Source organism: Eschrichtius robustus, chromosome 1 (assembly GCF_028021215.1).
Source record: "Eschrichtius robustus isolate mEscRob2 chromosome 1, mEscRob2.pri, whole genome shotgun sequence".
Lineage (NCBI taxonomy): Eukaryota > Metazoa > Chordata > Mammalia > Artiodactyla > Eschrichtiidae > Eschrichtius > Eschrichtius robustus.
Genome location: NC_090824.1, coordinates 52864364 through 52885890, shown reverse-complemented (window position 1 = coordinate 52885890; position 21527 = coordinate 52864364). Strand labels below are relative to the sequence as shown.

General features: G+C 32.5%; 1 protein-coding gene across 1 annotated transcript in view; it reads right to left on the bottom strand.

The window, feature by feature from the left end:
• Positions 1-21527, bottom strand: part of MDGA2 (MAM domain containing glycosylphosphatidylinositol anchor 2) — an 814342-nt gene that overhangs the window by 273655 nt on the left and 519160 nt on the right. The window contains exon 5 of the mRNA XM_068545716.1: positions 6424-6556. Coding sequence (XP_068401817.1) covers positions 6424-6556 — 133 coding nt within the window. The remainder of the gene's footprint in view (positions 1-6423; positions 6557-21527) is intronic.

Sequence of the window (21527 nt, the reverse complement as noted above, 5' to 3'; positions counted from 1 at the left end):
TTTAAAATTTTATTATGATACTATTACAAAAGTGATCTTTGTCCCTCACTAAAGTTTCATTTTACCTTCTTCCTTTACAGTTTATTCCTTCCTATTTCCCCAAAGCTAAGAATACAGGACCACACATACTCTCAGTAGAGTTCCCTCTTTAGGTTGAGAATCTACTGAAGAGTAGACTCTTTCCTTTAAATGGCTGATTCATTTTCTTCCTTTGATGTAACATATATTATGAACTTATATCTGAAATTTTAAAAGAAAAGGAATCCTAAATGCAGAGGCCATTTTCAGTCATTTTAAAGTGTTATGAACTGAATTGTGGCCCCCCTCAAATTTGTATGTTGAAGCCCTAACCTTCAATGTGACTGTATTTGAAGACAGGGCCTTTAGGGTGGTTAAGTAAATTTAAATGAGGTGATAAAGGTGGAACTTTAATCTGCTAGAGCTGGTGTCCTTGTTAGAGTCAGAAGAAACATCAGAGCTCATTACTCTCTCGCTCCAAGAACCACAGAGGAAAGGCCACAATCAGAAGGTGACAACTACAGGCCAGGAAAGGGAGGCTTCACCAAAAATCAACCCTGACTGCACCTTAATCATGAACTTCTAGCTTCCAGACTGTGAGAAAATACATTTCTGTTGTTTAAGCCACTCAGTCTGTGGTATTCTGTTATGGCAGCCAAGTAGACTAATACAGGAAGTCATTGTATTTACACTAAGTATCTCTCACAAACATAGTCTTTCTTTAAAGCTGTGATTGTTGGTGAAAAAAATACACGTAGAGTCTAATAATTGGTGCTACTGTTTGTCTAGATGCTGTGGAGCTTGCCTGAAGGAAAGAAGTGCAAATATCCACATGGCTAAGAAAGATGCATGAAGTTAGTACTCAGGTATGATGACAGCAAAGTTTCTCCTGCCATTTCCTTTTGCCCTTAAACAGGCTATCTATGACAATGGACATGCTATTTTACAAGAGGAGGTGTTTATGTCCACACTATCCTTATTACAGACAATTATTTCTATGAAATTCCTATAACTGAAACATTATTTTATTTTTCATAACACTCAGATAATTTAAATACCTCTAAACATAGAAGAGAACTACCATGAATAGATCACAGCATACAAAAAGTTTTATATTGAGTCTCACAGCAATTGCTGAACATTTACATTAACTTCCCTACAGGTTATATAAAATAATAAGAACAGATAATAGTTGTCTAACAAAGGGAACAGAGATGCTTCCTAACCTCTATCTCTTTCCGTGGTAAAATTTATTGAGACAGATTGGAGGGGAAAAAAAGAGAGAAAGAAAGAAAGGAGAGCGGGAGGAAAAGAAGAAGGGAGTATAGGTTTCCGTATTTCTATAGCCAGTAATACATTTCAATGACTTGGTTCCTAGATGTAATGCACATTTATGGAAAGCATCCTAACTGGATAATTTTATAAATGCTAAATTTGAGCAGACTGAATCAAAGGACCTATATAATTAAGTAAAATTAGCCCCACCTGCCCCATTTCTTTATACAATTCATCATAACCTCTCAAGCAGGTACAAAGTTTGTATTTCATCCTAATATAAATAACATAATTAATTCTTATTTGCCTTTGAAATTATGAGTCATCAACATATAACTGCTTGAAATATATTAAAATAAATTAATTTTTTAAAATCATAATTTGTAGGTGCCCTCATGTTAGAAATACACATAATCTGAGAAATTTCAAATAGTTTATAGTTACCATAATTATGATAATTTAAAATATACCTGTATTTTAAAATTTTCTAAATTTACAAATTTTAATAGGTTTATTTTAATAAACTATGAAAAATACAACTAAATTAAGAATTTACCAATTAAGAGCCAATATTCATTTTCTTCCAAATGGGAGTAGAAAAACAATCAAAACAACTTTTAGACCCTGCTACAAAATTATGCCAATTGGTCAGGGGGTGTGCATGACAAGAAATAAATAAACATAACATTTTATGTTTTATAAAATTCTGTGAATTGTTCTTGATAAGGTCTAAGATAATTAGATTAGTATGATAAATAATGACATTTATGTAACAGAAGATTTTTCATAGCATGGCAAGTAATCAACAGGGGCCAACAAATGATTGGACACTCCATGACAGATATACAGTTATAAGCTCTACTATGATGTCAATTAAGAGTAAGAAAGTTAAGAAAACACATTATTGGTAAATCTATAGATGACACTGACTTTTAAAATGATGCCTAGACATTGCTTTTTTAAGCAGTTCTAGGAAATTGATTTTTATTAACAAAAATTCCTATTCACAAAATGTAATGGGGTCATGGAAAACATGACTGATAACAAAGACATTTGTTTTCCAAAGCAATTATTTACACTTGTTTAAATATATACATTGCCAGGTCATTCCCCAGAAAGTCTAATTCAGTAGGTATGGAATGGGCCCAGGAATCTGTACTCCATGATACAACTGTTCTGCTGCAAAAAACTTTTAGAAATCCTTATCTACAGCAGACATTGTTTCTGTCTTCATATGCTGTGTCATTTGGGCATTGTGCAAATCAGGTCAATAGACTGATTGAAATTTAAAAGTTTATTTGACTATAGAGATGTTAAAGTGAAATTTTGTCTGTACCAAAAATACATTTTTTAGTCAATTATTTGATCTCTATTCCAAAAATTATTTCCAAAGTTACACTTTCCTAAGTATATTAACAGAGATTAATCAAACATATTACAGTATTTATAATATTGTAGAATATTCTCCCCCTCAATAAGTTACACATTTTCCTTGACATTGTGCAAACCATGAGTTAAAAATATGGGAACTTTATCTCTCTCATTTAGAGATTCACAAGAGGGAAAACTTAAAGAGCACCTGACTCTCATGTTGGTTATGACAATGGTGACTTAGGATCTTCTTCTGATGTTAGAAAAGCAATGAACTTATTTGTTAGTTTATAGACCTGCTTGCATGGAGATGATGAAAGCTTAATTTATTCCTAGTGTACTTTGAGAGCTACCTCAATGATTTCACCTATTTGAAATGCACAAACTCTCCCTATTTTGTGCACAGCCAGATGGGAAAAGTGCTGAAGCAAACCTGGTTTGAATATGTAAAGCACCAAGCACATGACATACCTGATTATAGTTATTTAAGAGTCAAACAAGGTACTAGCTTATATTTTTAAACCCAATTATTTACCATAACTCTGAAGCTCATTTTGTAATGACTGTCAATCTAAAATTTTGTGAGTTTATAAAAGAGAATAGTAGTTTATTTTGTTTGCTCAGTCTAGATATATAATATTTTTGCTTAAAAAATAATGGACCAGAAAGCTGAAAGTGATCTTGTGCTCTTCACAGGACAAGAAGTCAAATCTCTGTTTTCTGAGCTGATAATTGTTAAAAATCATCTTAGAAATAGTCACCCAGCTGCTTTACAAGATGTCAGGAGTTGGAAAGTCTGTCACCTCTTCTGATAATCTTCTCGTTTCCACTTTAAGAAGTCCTTATTTACTCCTACTAAAACACTATGGCTGAGATTTAAGATCATTTTCTCAGCTCCACAAAAATTTTGAGTAGCTAGTCAGTCTCCTATTTTAAAATAACCCTTCAAACACTGGGATCAATCTTGTCCCCTCCCCTTGGTTACTAGCTGTGGGGAATTAGAAAATAATAAAATCACACATTTGTTCAACATAAAAATATTAAATATAATTTCATTGTACCTTGGTCTTTAAAGACTTTTTGTTTGTGTTAATTCAGTTCATCCTCAAAATAACCCAATAAGGATACTTTTTTTATTTTTTAAAATTTTAGTTTTATATTGGAGTATAGTTGATTAACAATGTTGTGTTAGTTTCAGGTGTACAGCAGAGTGATTCAGTTACACATATACATGTATCTATTCTTTTTCAAGTTCTTTTCCCATTTAGGTTACTACGGAGTATTGAGCAGAGTTCCCTGTGCTATACAGTAGGTCCCAATGAAGATACTTCAATTGCTACAGGCCAGTTTGTTACGTGTCAGGTGATAGGAAAACACATGGCAAAAAAAAAAAAAAAAAAATCCACCTGTTTACATCCCAGTAGTTATAAAGATAAACTAAAATAATAAACATGAAGTACTTTTAAAATTAATAAAGTACTTCTCAAGTGAAAGGTTGTAACATAAGTAATAATATACCACTATTATGTTATTTTTCATTCCACTGGATGGAAGAAATTTTCACACACATTGAGGTATGGGGAAGTCAGTCTGGCTTATACATGATTTGGCTTGAACTAGAACAGCCTACCTTATGGCCTGTCAACATGCATTGTATGTCTGCTTTAACCATTAAAGAAAAGAATGAATTTAAAAATCAAAATGGAGTAACTGTGTTTCAGGCATCCAGGATGGAGCCAGGTGGCCATTGTGGATGTGGTTTCAGACACATTCCTGCATCATTGGGAACTTGAATTTTATGAACTGTATCAGACTCAAGCACACCATCAATTGTTCTCAAAATGACATCTGCAAGCAGCAGCGAGCTGCAACCTTATGGTCTCAAGGTCTTGCCTTATAACTGTGCAACCATTTCAGACCCCAACCAATACTTGCTTAACAAGCACCCTTACTTCTTGCCAGCTCCAATTCTAATTCTTGACAAACAACTTACGTAATTTTGCCTTTATAAGCATCCCCCATTTTGCAGCCTGGTGGAACACAATTCAGGTGTTTCCTGAATCTGTGTCTCCCGGGCTAGAGTCCTCATTTTGGCTCAAATAAAATTCTTTTATATTCCTATTATAGATTATTTATGGATTATCTCCATTGACACACTGCAATGCCTTTACCCATCCCATAGGACCTACTTCCATTTAATTTTTAATTTTTCTCTCTGAATCATGTGTATTCTAAAAATACATTAAAGAAACTACAAAAAACAAAATCAGTTATAATAATTCACAAAATAGTTCATGCCAAGAAGAATCATGTAATCACACCAAGTTCTTACATTAATATCTGATTTTTATTTCTCAATATCCTATTTGTTCTTTTAAGTGAAATGAAATTATTAACTTTTATAAGTCTTAGGGCCAGCAAGATTTTATAATTCTATTTTTTCCTACAACACAGTTTTCATCAAGTCCTTCTCATCTTTCTTGATAAAGTTTTTGTCTGCCACATTCTTCTTTTAATTTCCTCTAATACTTTTATCCAGTGCTTAATGAGGATTTCTCTAGTTTAAGGCAATTTACATCTTAGCCAATAGCCCTATGCCTATCACTGCTGACCCATAATTGGAACACAGTAAGTTTCTGATGAATAAATGCATGAATAAATGAATGAATAAATAAAAGAATGACCTTTCAAAATTTGAACAACTCAGTGGAACACATGTTGATGAATCAACGTATGAGCACACAAGATTTCATCTTTGCAGAAAGTCCTAGGTTTAATCTTCCCACCAAATGAGCTGGATGGGGTTGCTAACTACTAGCTCATTGTCAGAGGAATAAATAAAGTATGTTCCACATGCTTTATATACATCAACTCAGTAATTCCTTCCTATAAGTTTATGAGTTTATGAGGAAACTGAGGCAAAGAAGAGCGAAGTGACTTGCTCAACAAGATCCAAGAGCTAATAAGTGACAGAACTGGGACCCAAACCAAGGAACACCAAAGCCCACACTTTTCAAGGTTTTTGTTAATGGGAAAAGTACCTTTAAAACTCTATATTTTAATATAATGATTTAAGAGTAAAAATTCATATTAATTGCCAATGAAAATTTCTCAAAACCTGTTCAAATTCTAATTTTTAAGTGCTTCTTTATATACAACCTTACAAAAGATAGTTCATTCACATGCTCTCTTTGCTCTTTCACTTAGACATTTCTTCTTAATATGTTTGCAATTATTCTGAGGTCTATATTACTAAACACAGGCTAACATAAGTTGCAGTCTTGCTAATGTTTTGACATTTTCTACAAAAATACTTTCCTAAAAACACCTACCTGAAATTACCAATTAGCTTTCTTGACATGAAACAGAGTAAGAAAAAGGTTCTTTTACTCAGTTTTGGAATCACAAAACACTTTTAGCAATTTAGAGCACAAATTTTCATATGAAAAATCTAATATTTCTCAGCAATTTCTTTGAACAGAATATAGGCTGGCTTGTGACATTTATGAATACATTATTTTAAGGAACTATAATTTTGCTTGCTGTATAAACAAACATATTACATGGGAGCATATTGCAATTAAATTTTATAGTGTCCACTTAAAAGTTTTTTATATACTACAGAATTTTCTGGAAAGAAAAGATGCCTTGTTCCTTACATATACTATAGAAATCATTTGGTGTATAAAAAAGTTAAAGAGACTTTTTAAACATTTGTTGTGGATAACAGAAATAAAACATTCAGAGGTAGTTCCATACCTGTTTTATTGGAAAGTCTAAATGACACCATCTTATCAGGAATATTACATACATTCCTCACTGAAGCAATGCAGCTATAATTAGCATAGTCCTGAGGTCGAAGATTCTTTAGTTTTAATATCTTTGTTTCACCCTGAAAATGTAGAAAAAGTCATTAGAAAAAGTCAATGGTAACCAAAATTAATAAATGGATGAATCATGGCACTGTATTTAAAATTACATTATCAAAATATGGCAGATTGCCGTTTTTTAAGGAAAATGCCCTAAATTAAAACAAAAAACAAAAAAAACTATCACATTTAAAAATCAAACTGTAATGTGCTTGGAGATAAAAACTGACTACAATGAAAATCCATAGCTTTTTTTTTTTTTTTTTTTTTTTTTGCAAACTAGCTTCCTAAGGGGGGAAATCTATTTCTGGTGGTAGTTATGCAAATTATTATGCAAAGATCAGAACAGTGTACTTAATAATGGAGTTTACTCAACAAACACTGTAACCTATGCAGGCTTCAACATGAAATGTTATGAAAGAAAAGGATTCTGAAGAGCCAATAAATGAAACACTGTTGGTAAAAGAAAGTTAATGAGGTCAATCTAATGATAGATAATTAAATTAAACATACATAAATATTTTGTGTATATGGAGCAATGACAGATGATAAATCTTAAACTGCATTTAAAAAGTATTCATGAGTGTTTCTATATTATTATTATTTGTGTTACTTTATGTTCAGGAATTCAAGGTTTAAGTCTCCTGGGTAAATCTGCAAAATTGCAGATAGACTCAAATCAGGCAAGTGGTCAAAAACATCTTACGGGCTTCCCTGGTGGCGCAGTGGTTGAGAATCTGCCTGCCAATGCAGGGGACACGGGTTCGAGCCCTGGTCTGGGAGGATCCCACATGCCGCAGAGCAACTGGCCCCGTGAGCCACAATTGCTGAGCCTGCGCGTCTGGAGCCTGTGCTCCGCAACAAGAGAGGCCGCGATAGTGAGAGGCCCGCGCACCGCGATGAAGAGGGGCCCCCACTTGCCACAACTAGAGAAAGCCCTCGCACAGAAACGAAGACCCAACACAGCCATAAATAAATAAATAAATAAATAAATAAAATTTAAAAAAAAAAAAAAAAACATCTTACACACTCTTGATGAGCCAAAAAAGACCATGCAAAAACACTGAAATTGTTCAAAAGATAAAAAGAACAAACAACAACAATAAGAAGAGGAAAAAACCTGCCCGATTCAAATAAGGTCTCCTGGGATTTCTTTACCATCTAAAGTTATTAATGCATCTCTCAAAATAGTTCCTTTCACAAGTAATTATGGAGATGGTAAAAAGTCTCCCAATGACATCATATTTGGTAGAGCCATTTTTAAAATGTTAATATTTTCCAGATAACATCTGTACAGAACCATGTGTTTCTTTTATTTTACTTAAGTAACATCATTCAAGTCCTAAAAATTGCAATACTTTGATACACTATTCAGAAGAATCAGAATATTTAGTGATTTAATACATAAAGACACTGCCTGTTCAGTTGCAGAAAAAAAAGCTTGCCCACACATATGCAGGTACACAGAGTTTTCCAAATGTCAAATGAGTCTCTCCTTCAGTGTGCATGGGTATTTGGCCATAATTCCTTTCATTCATTGTCAAAATTCAGTCTTAAAACAGTCACACCTTGAGCATTTTCCTCAGTGGGATAAATAATAATCTTCTATCTTTCAATTTTTCTTTAGGAAAGACATTGCCTTTTTTCTGTATAAACAGACACAAATACACCCCACAGGAATATACACAGAGTCAGAGTGTATGGTTCCAGAATTTATATTGGGTTGGCCAAAAAGTTCGTTCGAGTTTTTCCATAATATCTTATGGAAAAATCCGAACGAACTTTTTGGCCATTCCAAATTTTAAAACATGCTCTCAAAGTATTACAGAGTTCTCATTTATATTAACTATATACAATGCATATAAAAGTGTGCTTAGTTACAAAGCATAGTTTAAAGAATGTTACACTAGAACCTGCTGACTCAGATAGTTTTTTGAATGAGATAATACATCTTACTCCTCCTACCTCTTTGACTGTTGTTGCTTAGATTTCTTCACTTTTCTTTCTCCTCTCAACACTTAATTAACTGTTGGTATTCTCTGGAATTCTATTTGTTCTACAGTTAATCACACTTTATAAAATTCCCTTAAATGATTTTATCCTTGCTGATGAATTTATACTACAAGCCTGATGAATTTATTCCTGGCCCCCCTCAAGTCTTTATCCCTATTCCAAAATTCTCCCTCAAGTTTTAGAAGTATATGCCAATTTTTTACCTCAATATGTCCATTTTGATGTCTCATAAGTACCTAAAACTCAACATATGCAAAAATGGACTTCAAGTCTAAATCTACTCTTTCTTCTTTAGTTAACAGGAATCTTAGGCTTTCAATTATTACATCTTATTCATATATTCAGTATCTCTATCTCAGATTTTATTGACCTTTCAACATGTTCAATTCTGAACATTCTTTTATTTATTTTTAAAAGTAATGCTCTAAACCCAACATTCAGCTGAGAAATTTCTGATTGTGCTTGGTATAGTTTAAGAATCCAAGCAAGCATGATCCTCTAATCTAGAATCAGGACTTTTTTTTAACATGGAAATCTGATCATGCCATTTCTCTGCTTAAATCACAGGAATAACATGGTATTGTCCTTAACATAAACGTAACAGTTGTTAACATGACTGTCAACGCTATATGACCTGCATTCTCCTTGCCTCCCCAGTCTCCTCTCATTTTTGTAATGCCTTACACACATTCAGCTTCCTTTGGCCACAGACCCTTTGCATATGCCTGGTTCCTCACCTCTCTATGCCTAATCAATTTCATCTCATTCTTAAATCCCAACACTCCTCACTTCCACAGGTAAGTCTTTCCTTACTTTCTGGAAAAGGAGAAATTCATTTTTATGAGTTCTGCCTATATCTTTTTATAACACAGTCTCATTTTTCCACTTATTTTGGTAATAGATTTATTTTCTGCCATACTCCTCCCCTTGCCAGTAAGTATCTAGAGGGCAGAGATTATGTCTGTCTTGTTCTCAGCACTATGTTCTAAGCACCTAGTACAGGACTTAGCGTAGAGAGACACTTTTTAAATGAATACTTTTGCAATTAAAAGTACTATGACTACTTATCGTTCACCACTCAGGGTTTTGCTTTATGCATATTTATTTATCCAGAATTTATTATCTGCTTGGTACCTGATATGAACTCAAGAGATGTTAATATACATAGTCAACATTCTAAAAGGAATCATGCAGTGATAACAATTCTCAAATATATGCAGAGGATGAACAGTGCCATTTAGATGCGTATTTAATGATAAAGTCTCTTTATTCACATAGAATTAATCATATTCTGCCAGTATTTCTTGTTTCTGTTTCCACTGACAAATTATTTTTTAATCCATATTTTCTGGATACTATTTCAACACTTTGCTGAAACTGTATCTTCTAATGTCATTAACAATGCTCTTTTGTTAAAATTCAATAAATCTATTTCTTTTTTATGCTTCTGTACTTCTCTGCTTACTTCTAACACTTTAGATTACCTTTGCAATTTTGACAGTTCCTTGTGTGTAGGTAAAAAATTAGAAATATAATAATTTAGACACTTTTTGGTTGTATTCTATTTCATTTTCTATCTACTATACAAATTTTAGTCTGCAATCTTCTACTATACTATATTCCTAGAGCAATCTGATGCATTATCATGGTTTCAATTAGCATTTATATATAGATACCTGACAAATTTCTAAGCAAAAAAAAAAATATATATATATATCACACTTAAAAACCATCACCAATAGTATTGTAATTAATGAAATCCTGCTTTTCAAAACTTTTCCTGTCCTTTTAGTTGCAATGTTTGCTAGCCATTACACTCTTGCACTTGAGTTTCTCCCCACCCCATCTGGATCTCTTAAGATAATCTATCCTGGATTTCTAATTCTTTTTGACCATTATTTTTGTTGTTGTTTACATTTATCGACTTCTTCTTGCATTACAGAGCCCTTACCCCCAAAAAAGCCACTACATACTTTGCCAACAAACAAGTTAGACTTGTCTCTTCTGTTTCTAGATTGAATTTTTTCTCTCTTGGATTCCCCTTGACCTCTCTATGCATGTCCTCTTCCACCACCTCTATCTATACCTCTGACCTCTAACCTAAGTTCTTCGATAACTGACTGACAAAGATTTTCATCAGTAAGACATACAATGTCATATCTAACTCAATGAGTTCACCATTCCATTCCACTTACACTCACTGCATCACCTCATATAAATTTTCTCTTCTGATGTTGTGCTACTTTTTAATGATCACCTTATCATTCTCCTCTAATCCAGACTCAAGACTCATGTCATCATTCACTCTTCACTGTTTCTCATTCCCCCACATTCAATGGCATCAAGTGCCTTAGATTATTCTTTAGTTTTGCTTTCACGAATGACCTTTGCTTTTCAATCTATAGGCATGATATTTGCTGTAGTCCCTCATCAACCACTGATTTAATGAAGACGGCTTGAGAGCTTATTTCGGCTAAGGTAATGGACTGCCTAGTATCGAGAACTGTTGCTCTCCTTTATTCTAATCTCTCTGCATGCTGCCACAATACTTGCCTTCATCATGTCATTTTCATGCTAGAAAACCCTAAATAGCTCTCCTACTCTGAAAGGTTATTTCAAAAACCTTTAGTGTGTCATTTGAAACTCTATGCAGTCTAAGCAAATTTACTTTTTTCTTATTCCTCACACAAATTAGTTTATTTATTATGTATTAATTTATTATTTTTATTTAATATTTATCCCCATCAAATTAGTTTAATCCCTATTTTAAGATGTCTTTTTATGATTTCAACTCTGTTTTTTTAATAAAACTATCCCTTGATATGAATCTTTTTCTGTTCCCATCTAAACCGAAGTGCAGTTCAAAAAAATCTGTATCTACTCTGTAACTCTTTTCTGACCTTCTCAGTTAGAAGTAAATTCTCTTCCTTTGGAACTTCTATTTCATTTTTATACCAAAATATCTATTTATAACTCACTATTGAGTATTTGGTTATGAAATTATCATTCAATGTGTTGACTTATGTTCTTTAACTGAATCATGAGGCCCCTAGGGGCAGAGTTATCTTATATCTCTAATAACACCTAATAGGGAGCCTTTTATATCCATTGCTTAATAAATATTTGTTGGTTGACAGGATATACTTAAAATTGGTCTTCCCACTCATAATATTCTGCAAGAAGTAATGTAGTTATAATATATAATCATAATGACTTTTAAAAATAAAAGGTACAAAAATATAAAATCTATAAAAATTAGACTTCATTTTTCCCACTATGCATTCTGTCCTACGTGTATGATGCTATATTTCTTGTATCATTCTTATTACTTTGTAATTTCTCTGCCCTTTCTATAATACTTGCCACATTAATAATCAATTGGAAACTGTCTGATTCTTTCTCTGTAATTTTTCTACAATTAAATATTTTTACTTGCACTACTACAATAAATACACTGTCAATTCTCTTGCTTCTCCCTATTCTTTGTAAAAAAAATAAAAATTGTATCACAGAAAGTCAATCCTTTCAAATTCTTTCAAATGTTATGCCACAGTTCCTGTCTATCAAATTTTATGAGATCGTCAGTTTCTTGACTTAAATTAACTACAACCATAGAGGAGGTGCTCGAAAGTTCTGTTTCTTGATATTCACGTTACGAAGTGAAATCTGATCTCTGTGAAAAAATGCATCATGCTATACACTTATGTTTCAGGTACTTTTCTATATATATGTAATATTTCAATGAAAAAATGTTTAGACAAAACTAACTATAGCCTTACTCTAAGTACTTTCCAAATGCTGGGAACACAGTGAAAAATACATTAAACTTTACGTTTGAAACAATACATATGTAAACAAAGACAGAGAATGATTTTTACAAGTATTAAATGCTGTCAAGTAAATCAAACAAGGTATGTGATAGAGAGATGGAGATGTGGTGAGCTATTCTGGATAGGACATTCTGAGAGGTATCTCTAAGGCTTTTGAGCTGAAACTTGAATGACTAGAAGGATGTTTGAAAGATGAGTTATCACATATAGTATGATAAAGATAATAGGAACCAAAACTGAGGAGACCTAACACAGCAGTAAGGTTGCCCTGTTGGAGGGTTAGATAGAAAATCAATGTGGCTGGAATATAGAGAAATGAAGACAATTGATTGACATTAAATTTCAGAGCCTGGAAGAGGCCAGACTAGATGGGCTGTGAGAGTAGGTTTTAATTTATTCTAATACTACTTATTTGGTGTTGAATGCCACTTGTCTACCTGATTATTATTTTTTTTCAAAACCTGCCCTCTCTTGTTGGAAAATATTTTAAACATGATTTCCACTCATCATAGCTGTATACCCATTAAACAACAAATGCCCCTACAGTTATTTTGAATATTTCCATACAGCCATTATTTCAAGGAAGAGTTTTCAAACTAAAAGCTCTTACCCTTGAGACAGTCTCTAAAAGTATTTTTCCTACATTCTTTCTATTTTCTGAGTTAATGTTTTGTCTGTACCAGTTGTATTTGTTTATATGTTTATATATGTTTTCTATCATTTACATTATATATTTATATTAATACTGCCTTTTCCATTGTATAAGATAAGGCCACTTTAAATTCCATTCCTGCCATTTGTGCAGTGCTTTGCATGCTATCAACTTAGTCAAGATTGCTGACAAGAAAAGAACAGAGCCAACTCACTGTCCTGCACATAATGTTTTCAGTAAACCTTTTTGAGCCACACTGACTCTAATAGTAGTAATAACAATAAAAAAAATCTTTATATTAGGGTAAGCTGAAAGACAGATTTAAGAAGCTGAGCTAGGGGCCATCCACAGAAGAACTGAACAGTCAATTATTAGCAAGAGCATGTAAATGGGAAGTAAGCCCCAAGGCACTGATAAAACAATCAAGTACATTTGAACCAACAGCAATGAAGCTATGGCCATTAAAATACAGAGGTCATTTTTGTAGTAGATGCATTCTGGAAATATTTTATATACCTAAGTTCTTGTGATTAGGAATGCTGCTACTGTTTATGTTATCCAAAAGTAAAGACTACAAATTGGGTAGTAATTGAGATTTTAAGGCTTAAACGGCCTTACTGTTGAGATGACTCCCACTCTTTAAAGACCAAAAAATATAGTCCAATAAATATAACGGTTTGTGCACAGCATATCCTAGTTAATTCTTATGCAGATCAGAGCAGCAAAGTGGACACATGAGAAGGACAGACAAAATGGAGGAATAACTTTTACTGTGAATTCTAGGTCCACAATTGCCCATAGTTCAGCTCTCATTTGACTGGAGAATCGTTTTGGATGAACTAAGAAGATTTACATCTTGCAGTCAGGAAACAAGTTACCAAGGTGTCTGAGCTTACGAGACAGCCATCTAGGTTAATATGTAAGATTCCTCTATGTAGTATGTCAAAGAGGGAGAGGGGCTAATACTGACAAAATCTGTAAAAGGAATGTAGAAAATAACAGGCAGAGTTAAGGAAGAATTTGAACCCCACTCAATTAATTCACCACATTCAGGAAATGAGGAAAGCATTCAGGCTGACTCTCTTCCTCTCAATAAACAACTCCCAAAGCTCAGAATATTTTTAAAAAATATATCATAATGTATAACAAAATAGAGAATATATAAAACATGTGTGTGCATATACATATGCTATCAAATGGCATGTACGTATACATATGAGTATATTTATAATGATTTAGACTTTACTACTTATAACTGTTTTATTGCATAATATTAATTTATTTTGTTGAACATATAAATTTAATATTCTGTGATATTGGAAGTCTTTTTTCATGTGAATTTCCATGATTTGTAAAAAGGAATTTTCAGTTGATTATTGTCTAATTGTATAATTAGTCTAATTATAACTAATTACATAATTGATGTAAATATGTTCAGTCTTGTAATTAGATGGTGTAATTACAATACACAAGATGATGTCATGAACATCTTTACAAAAGTTCTTGAGAAATAGCAAGAGTACATATAGTTTGTAAAATTTAAGTACACATTTCTTTAACATTCACAAAATTATTTGAAACTCCTGTATTTAAATTTTTAAAACTACTTTTTAAATAAAATAAATAAAGGGAAGGCATTCTATGCATTAGTCAGTGGCCCTTACCAATGGTGACACTGTCTAGTGAAATAATGCCCATAGCCTGAAGCAGTATTTCTATTTTACTTAGAAAAGGAATTGAAACTTTCTTTTAATATTTACTTTCAGATATCGGTAAAAAGAAAAAAAAAACCAAACATTCCAATTTACACTCATTTTTTGTAGCTCTAATGACTAATTTATAATAAACTTCTAAATAAATAACAGTATATGCTAGCCAACATCTTCCGTATTAAATGAGTGGAAGTATGAAAAGGATAATTATTCCTCTTAGACGTATATGCTTTTTAATTCATATCGGCCTCAGGAACACATACCAATTTCCTTCTGGAAACATGATCTATAAAAAGGCATAATCAAGATTTTGTATTTCTACAGGATGGTGAAATAAATATTCACTTCAAATTGATATAGGTATTAACTTAGTATGAATGTGCATGTGGGGTAGATATATCTCATTATCTTTGAAATTCTGTTTTATTTAAAACAAGACATTGTTATTGAATAGCAAAACATAATATCTTTAAAAGAAATTTAATTTTCTAATATTAAAAATAAGCAGACTTATGATCTGTCATTTGAATCCTTCCATGATATAGTCCCAGTATACCTTCCCAGCTTTACAGTCCACTGTTCCCCACATACACCAATTATTATTCCAGCCATCCAGAGACATGGCCAGTCTCTGAAGATTTTGTCTTCCTTCTGTATATTACACGTGCTATTGCTCTCCATCCTGAAATGTTCTCTCCATAGCACTATTGTGTGCCTCTTTTTGACAATAATTTCTACTTTGTATCATAATCACTGTTTACTTTGACTTCTACCCATGTTTATCAAAGTTAGAGGAGGAGCCTTCCTAGTAGCCTCTATATCTCTGATAGAGAGTTGCCCATATCTTGCACAAAACAGATCTCAGTCATTTTAACTGGATCTTATTTACACTATGAAGCCACAGAGGTGATAGATCTATGAAAATAAATTATTATTGAAGTACTCCAATACAAACAAAGCTAAAATGGAAAGTTTTTTCTTCATAAAGTACACACGGCAATTGATGGGAAACAATAGTCCAAGAAATCAATAACACCTAAGAATACATATACATACACACTAACCTGATAAGCAAAAGGAAAAGTGAACACCATTCCTATCTCATTATAAATGGCAAAGCCATTACAGGAAGGCAAAACAAAACAAAATAAAACAAAGACTATCTTGGGAAGCATTTCAAGGATACAAAAAAAAGTTAATTTTAAATCTAAAGCAAATATGATATGTAGACCAAATAATTAATGCCTTTATTTCAATAGCATAATTCTGAATAGTTACTTACAAATGTTTGGGTTACCTTTTAATGTAGAGAAAAACAACTAGATATGATAACTTTGTAAATTGGAATCTACATAAAAATTATGCTTTATCATTGTAAAAATAAAGACCACATGCTAAATACATTGTGTTGCTTTCTACTGCTGGACAACCACAATTCACTGTCCTTCCAAATTTCCAATGCAGCTAGAAGCTACTAATGAGGACGTAGTTTGTTATCAAGTAGATTCATGGGTAAAAATGTTCTTTACATCATATTTGTCTGTATTATAAAAATGTGCCCTGGAGGCTGGAATCAGTCCTGGAATTCTCAATCTATTAATTCTAATTTTTTCATTCAACAGAATTTTTAGAGAAATCCTGCTTATTCTGTAATTCCCTATATTTGAAATTATACAAAAGTAATAATGTTATCATATGTACCACCCCCTCCTGAAGAAACTGTGGACTCAAGCAGAGTTTCAAAATGGCAGCCCAGAGGGTCAAATATAGAACTCTGGCAGCAACAGGTGGTATATTGTTTTATAAAAAGTGGGCATGCACAGCAAGCCTTACCAGTTCTTATTTTCATACTACATAACCCCCTCCAACAGATCACATATTTATGTTACCAGATAGTTTCAGTAGGCATCTGCATTTGTGTTTCCTGCATAAAAGTAAACCTCCTATGGCCCACTGAAAAAGAAAACTGTTGGATTTTCAGGTGGATATATACACCTAGCTGCCTTGCCCCAAGAGGTAATTTGTTTATAAGAAACCCTCGAGAATTTCTTAAGTAAATGACTAGCTTCCTGTGCATTTATGATAAATACACATTTATATATGAAAATACTCAAAGCAGTATCTTAAATGTTGATAAACCTAAATAAAACTGGTATTGGAAAATCTTACATATGCTGTCAAATTGTTCATAGAGCAATACTATGCATGACAAAGAGGTAAAGTCAAAATGAAGGAGATCAGGTTTTTCTTTGCTTGATTATAATACATTGCCAATATCAATCATCCTCAGTTCTATAACTTTAATATCAGTCTTCTCAAATTGAGCTATAGATTCAACAAAACTTTACTCAAAACCTTATCAGGGGCTTCCCTGGTGGCGCAGTGGTTGGGAATCCACCTGCCAATGCAGGGGACATGGGTTCGATCCCTGGTCCGGGAAAGTCCCACATGCCGCAGAGCAACTAAGCCTGTGCGCCACGACTGCTGAGCCTGCGCTCTGGAGCCCACAAGCTACAGCTGCTGAGCCTGTGTGCCACAGCTGCTGAAGCCTGAGCGCCTAGAGCCCATGCTCTGCAAAGAGAGGCCACCACAATTAGAAGCCAGTGCACTGCAATGGAGAGAAGCCCACGCACAGCAACGAAGACCCAACACAGCCAAAAATAAATAAATAAATTTATATAAAAAAAAAACAAAAAAACCTTATCAGACTCTCAGTAGAAGTCAACAAGATGATCCTAAAATTTATATGGAAATACAAAGAAATGAAAACATCTAAAACAATTTTGAAAAAGATGAACATGGTTAAGGGACTTATTCTTTCTGATTTTAAGACTCGTTATAAAGCTACAGTAATTAACACAGTGTGATACTGGCATAAAGACAGACATATAAATCAATGAGACAGAATAAATAGTTCAGAAATAGACCCTAATACATAGGGCCAATTGATTTTCAATTTAAGTGCCAAAAGCTACCAAGATAATTTAAACCTCTTGGTTAAATAGATGATAAAATGGAATAATTTATCATCCAATGATAATAATTTATCATCTGATAAATCCAGAAGGCAAGAAAACAGAGAAGTAAAATAAAACAAATGGGTCATATGGTAAAAAATTGATATTAGTCATTGGATTAAATGTACTAAAAATTAAGATAGTCCCACTGGATTAAAACAACAACAAAAATCTGTATTCTGGTTACAAGTGACATGTTGTAAATATAAAGTTGGAAAGTAAAAGAGAGGAATATTTATCACTCTCCCCCACCCACTAAAGAACCCCACTAACCAAAGGAAAGCTTGTATAGTTAAATTAATGACAGACAAAACAGATTTAAGGCAAGAAACAGTGCCAGTGGTATAGAAGGATATTTCTGAATGATAACTTACCAGGAAGATAATATACTCAGATAATCCACTAGGAAGATATAAAAATCCTAATTCTGTATGTGCTAATAATATACCTTCAAAATATATAAAGCAAAATTGATAAAAATAAAGAAGAAAGAGACAAATCCACAGCCATAGGTCATAGACATTAACTAACTTCTCTTAATAGCTTTTAGAACAGCAGACACAAAAATCAGGAAATACATAGAATATCTGAACAACAAAATTAACAAATGTGACCTATCTGAAACTCAACAATTTTAGAATGCACATTTTGTGGGTGCACATGGATCATTCATGGAGGTACATCACAAGCAAGTACACCATGCAAGTCTCAATTTCTAAAGACTGAAAATGTTGAGAGTATGCTTTCTGACCCAGTGAAATTAGACTAGAAATCAATTAAAAATTATAATAAGAAAATCATCAACAGTTTGGAAATTAAATACTTTAAAATTGATTTAATTATAACATCATTGTCATTCACATTTCACTAAGCTTTCTTTAGTGGGTAAAGAGGAATGGAGTTACAGAGAGTGATTCAGGAGTTACTAATAATTTTAACTATTCCTTAGTTACAAATCCAGACATCTCCATGGGAATATTGGCTCAATATATTTATTGAGAATCTTTCATGTGTCAGGCACCATTTGAGCTGTTGAAAAGACAAAGTCACTATAATTATTGAGTTTATGTCCAAATACACAAATAAGATAATTTGATAATTTCAGTGCTGTAGGGAAAAACAAAACAAATAAAAACAAACAAACAACAACAACAAAAAACTGGGTATTACAAAAGAGTAACTGTGGAAGGGAAAAGATGTTACCTCAGATAGATCTGTCAGGGAAAGCCTTTCTCTGGTGATGAGTGCTTGGTGTTAAGTAGATCCCTGCCATATTATCTAATAAATAACATTCTACTTGGAGGAATTGAGAACATTCACACCCTAGACATGTCTAGGGCGAGTGTGACCAAAACAGTGAATAAGGTACAGAAGGCAAGAGAGAACAAGGCAGAGCAAGGTCAAACATGGCCCTGTAGGTCACGATATGTATTTGGATTTATTGTAAACATTGGGAAGCCACTGGAGAGATTAAAGCAGAAAAAATATTTACATTTTAAAATGATCACTCAGATGTCTGGAGGTTTCTGTAATAAAACATGACAGCCAGTTAGGAACCTACTGCTATATTCCATGGAGAGATAATAGAAGTCATGTGATATGGTTGGACTTGTGTATATCAGGCCCATGTTCAGTATGTCAACGCACATGGTATGAAGAAAAACCACTGACAGCATTTTGTCTGTGAGAAATCCAACATTCTCTGTGGTTATAAGAACTAAACTTCCCATGTGCTGCTCTTTGAGAGTTTTATCAATCCAGCCTACAAAATATGTTTAATGTTAACAAATTAAGTACATATATAACATAAAAGTATTGAAGTATTGTTTCTACATAATTTTTAGGACAGATATAAATATATAACCATTAGGGAGTGTGGGATTGACATGTACACACTGCTATATTTAAACCGGACAACCAACAAGGACCTACTCTGCTCAATCTTATGTAACAACCTAAACAGGAAAAGACTTTGAAAAAGAACAGATACATGTATATGTATAACTGAATCACTTTCTTGCACACCTGAAACTATCACAACATTGTTAATCAACTATACTCCAGTATAAAATAAAAAGTTAAAAATAAATAAATATAGAAAACAAAAACAAAAAACACCCCAAATACACAAATACATAGCCATTTCAGAAGGAGAGATAAACAACATAATCAAGTAACCAAAGGCAGGAAAGACATTTTTAAATAGGAGCTATAACTACATGTTATTGGCGATTATCAGCTACAGCAGGTGAATCCAGAGCAGAGAATTTCAAGAAAAGTTTGTTTCTTAAACACTTTTTAACAGAATTAATTCAGAGGGTCCAAGCAGCAGAGTTCCGAGTATAGCAAAATAAAAAGTGTGTGTTATGCAGCATAGTATAAGCTAATATTCATAACAAAGAAAGTATCAGTATTGAAATGTTCAAATTAAAAAGTTGTTTTTCTCACAAAAGAATGGGGGAAGAAAAAGAAGGAAGAGAAAATAAAAGTTACCTTTAAAAGGTAGAATCAATAGCTACTAGTTTAGAGTTCTTGTAAGACAGATTTTTTAAGAGTTGCTAACACAGAAACAGCAACAAATTCAAAATGAATGAAAAATTTGATTGTGCTTATTTAATAACTTTAAAACAAGTTCTTAATTATTTTGAAAGTATAGAAGTTTTCCTCCAATTTGGACAAGGGCCACGTGTTCATTTCTAAGTGATAAGACCCTTCTGCAGGTAAGAAACTGCCTACAGTGATTATGTACCTAGTGAATATGTGTTTAGAATTGCCTTGGTATGGTAAACATCATGTGAAACAGAAAATTATGTTTTCTAAATTTTAACAATGTCTATATTCTAAAAGAAATTGACAATAAAAGAATCAAATAAATGATAGGTGATCATTTATTTGGATTTCTAAACGTTAGAGACATCCAAGCAACTAAATACTGTTGACAAATTTTTAAGTTATTTTGCTCAATAAAAAAAAATGGATTTTAGTAAAAATTAAAGAATGAATTGCCATATTTATTTAATGCTGTGTTTAATGACAAAAAAATGGGATGCTGGGAAATTTACAAACTCAGGATAATCTTATATTATTAGAGAGTTGAGATGTGAAACTTTTATTAATCTTTAACATTCTGAAGTAGAATATTTACAACATTTTAAATTTGGTTATATACTTCCCTAGTTAAGGATATATGATGTTCCAAACTTTAACAATGTAGTCAAATTCCTGTTTATCTTATTACCCATATAATTTTTTAAAAAAAATTCATGGTCACAATTATTTTGAAAATTTTTCCAAGTACATCTTTTTATTTAAAACTTCTTCTTTGTTAGTTAGGTTTGTGTTCCTTTCTGGTCATCAAAAAATCTTTATAATAACAGCATTTAAATAGTCCTATAACTTCAATGTCCTCCTCAAGAATTATTAATTCATTAACTATACTTCAATAAAATTAAAAAAAATACATTACAGAAGAATGTTCCATATTACATTCACTCTATATAAAATTAATTCAAATTTTCTTTTTATTAAATAAGTTTTTAATGACTCAGATATTTTAGCTTTTACATAATTACGGTTCTATACTTAAACTAAACCAAAACTGAAAATGAACAAAAAAAATTAGACAGATTTTTTTCCCTAAAACCAAAACCAAATAAATTTCAAGTAGATTTCTTCATTCTTTTAAAATGTATTTACCATTGCAAGTAGGGAAATCAAAATCTCTTCTTTAAGAAATATTTCCCACAAAAAAACAAAGCAGGCAGCAAGTA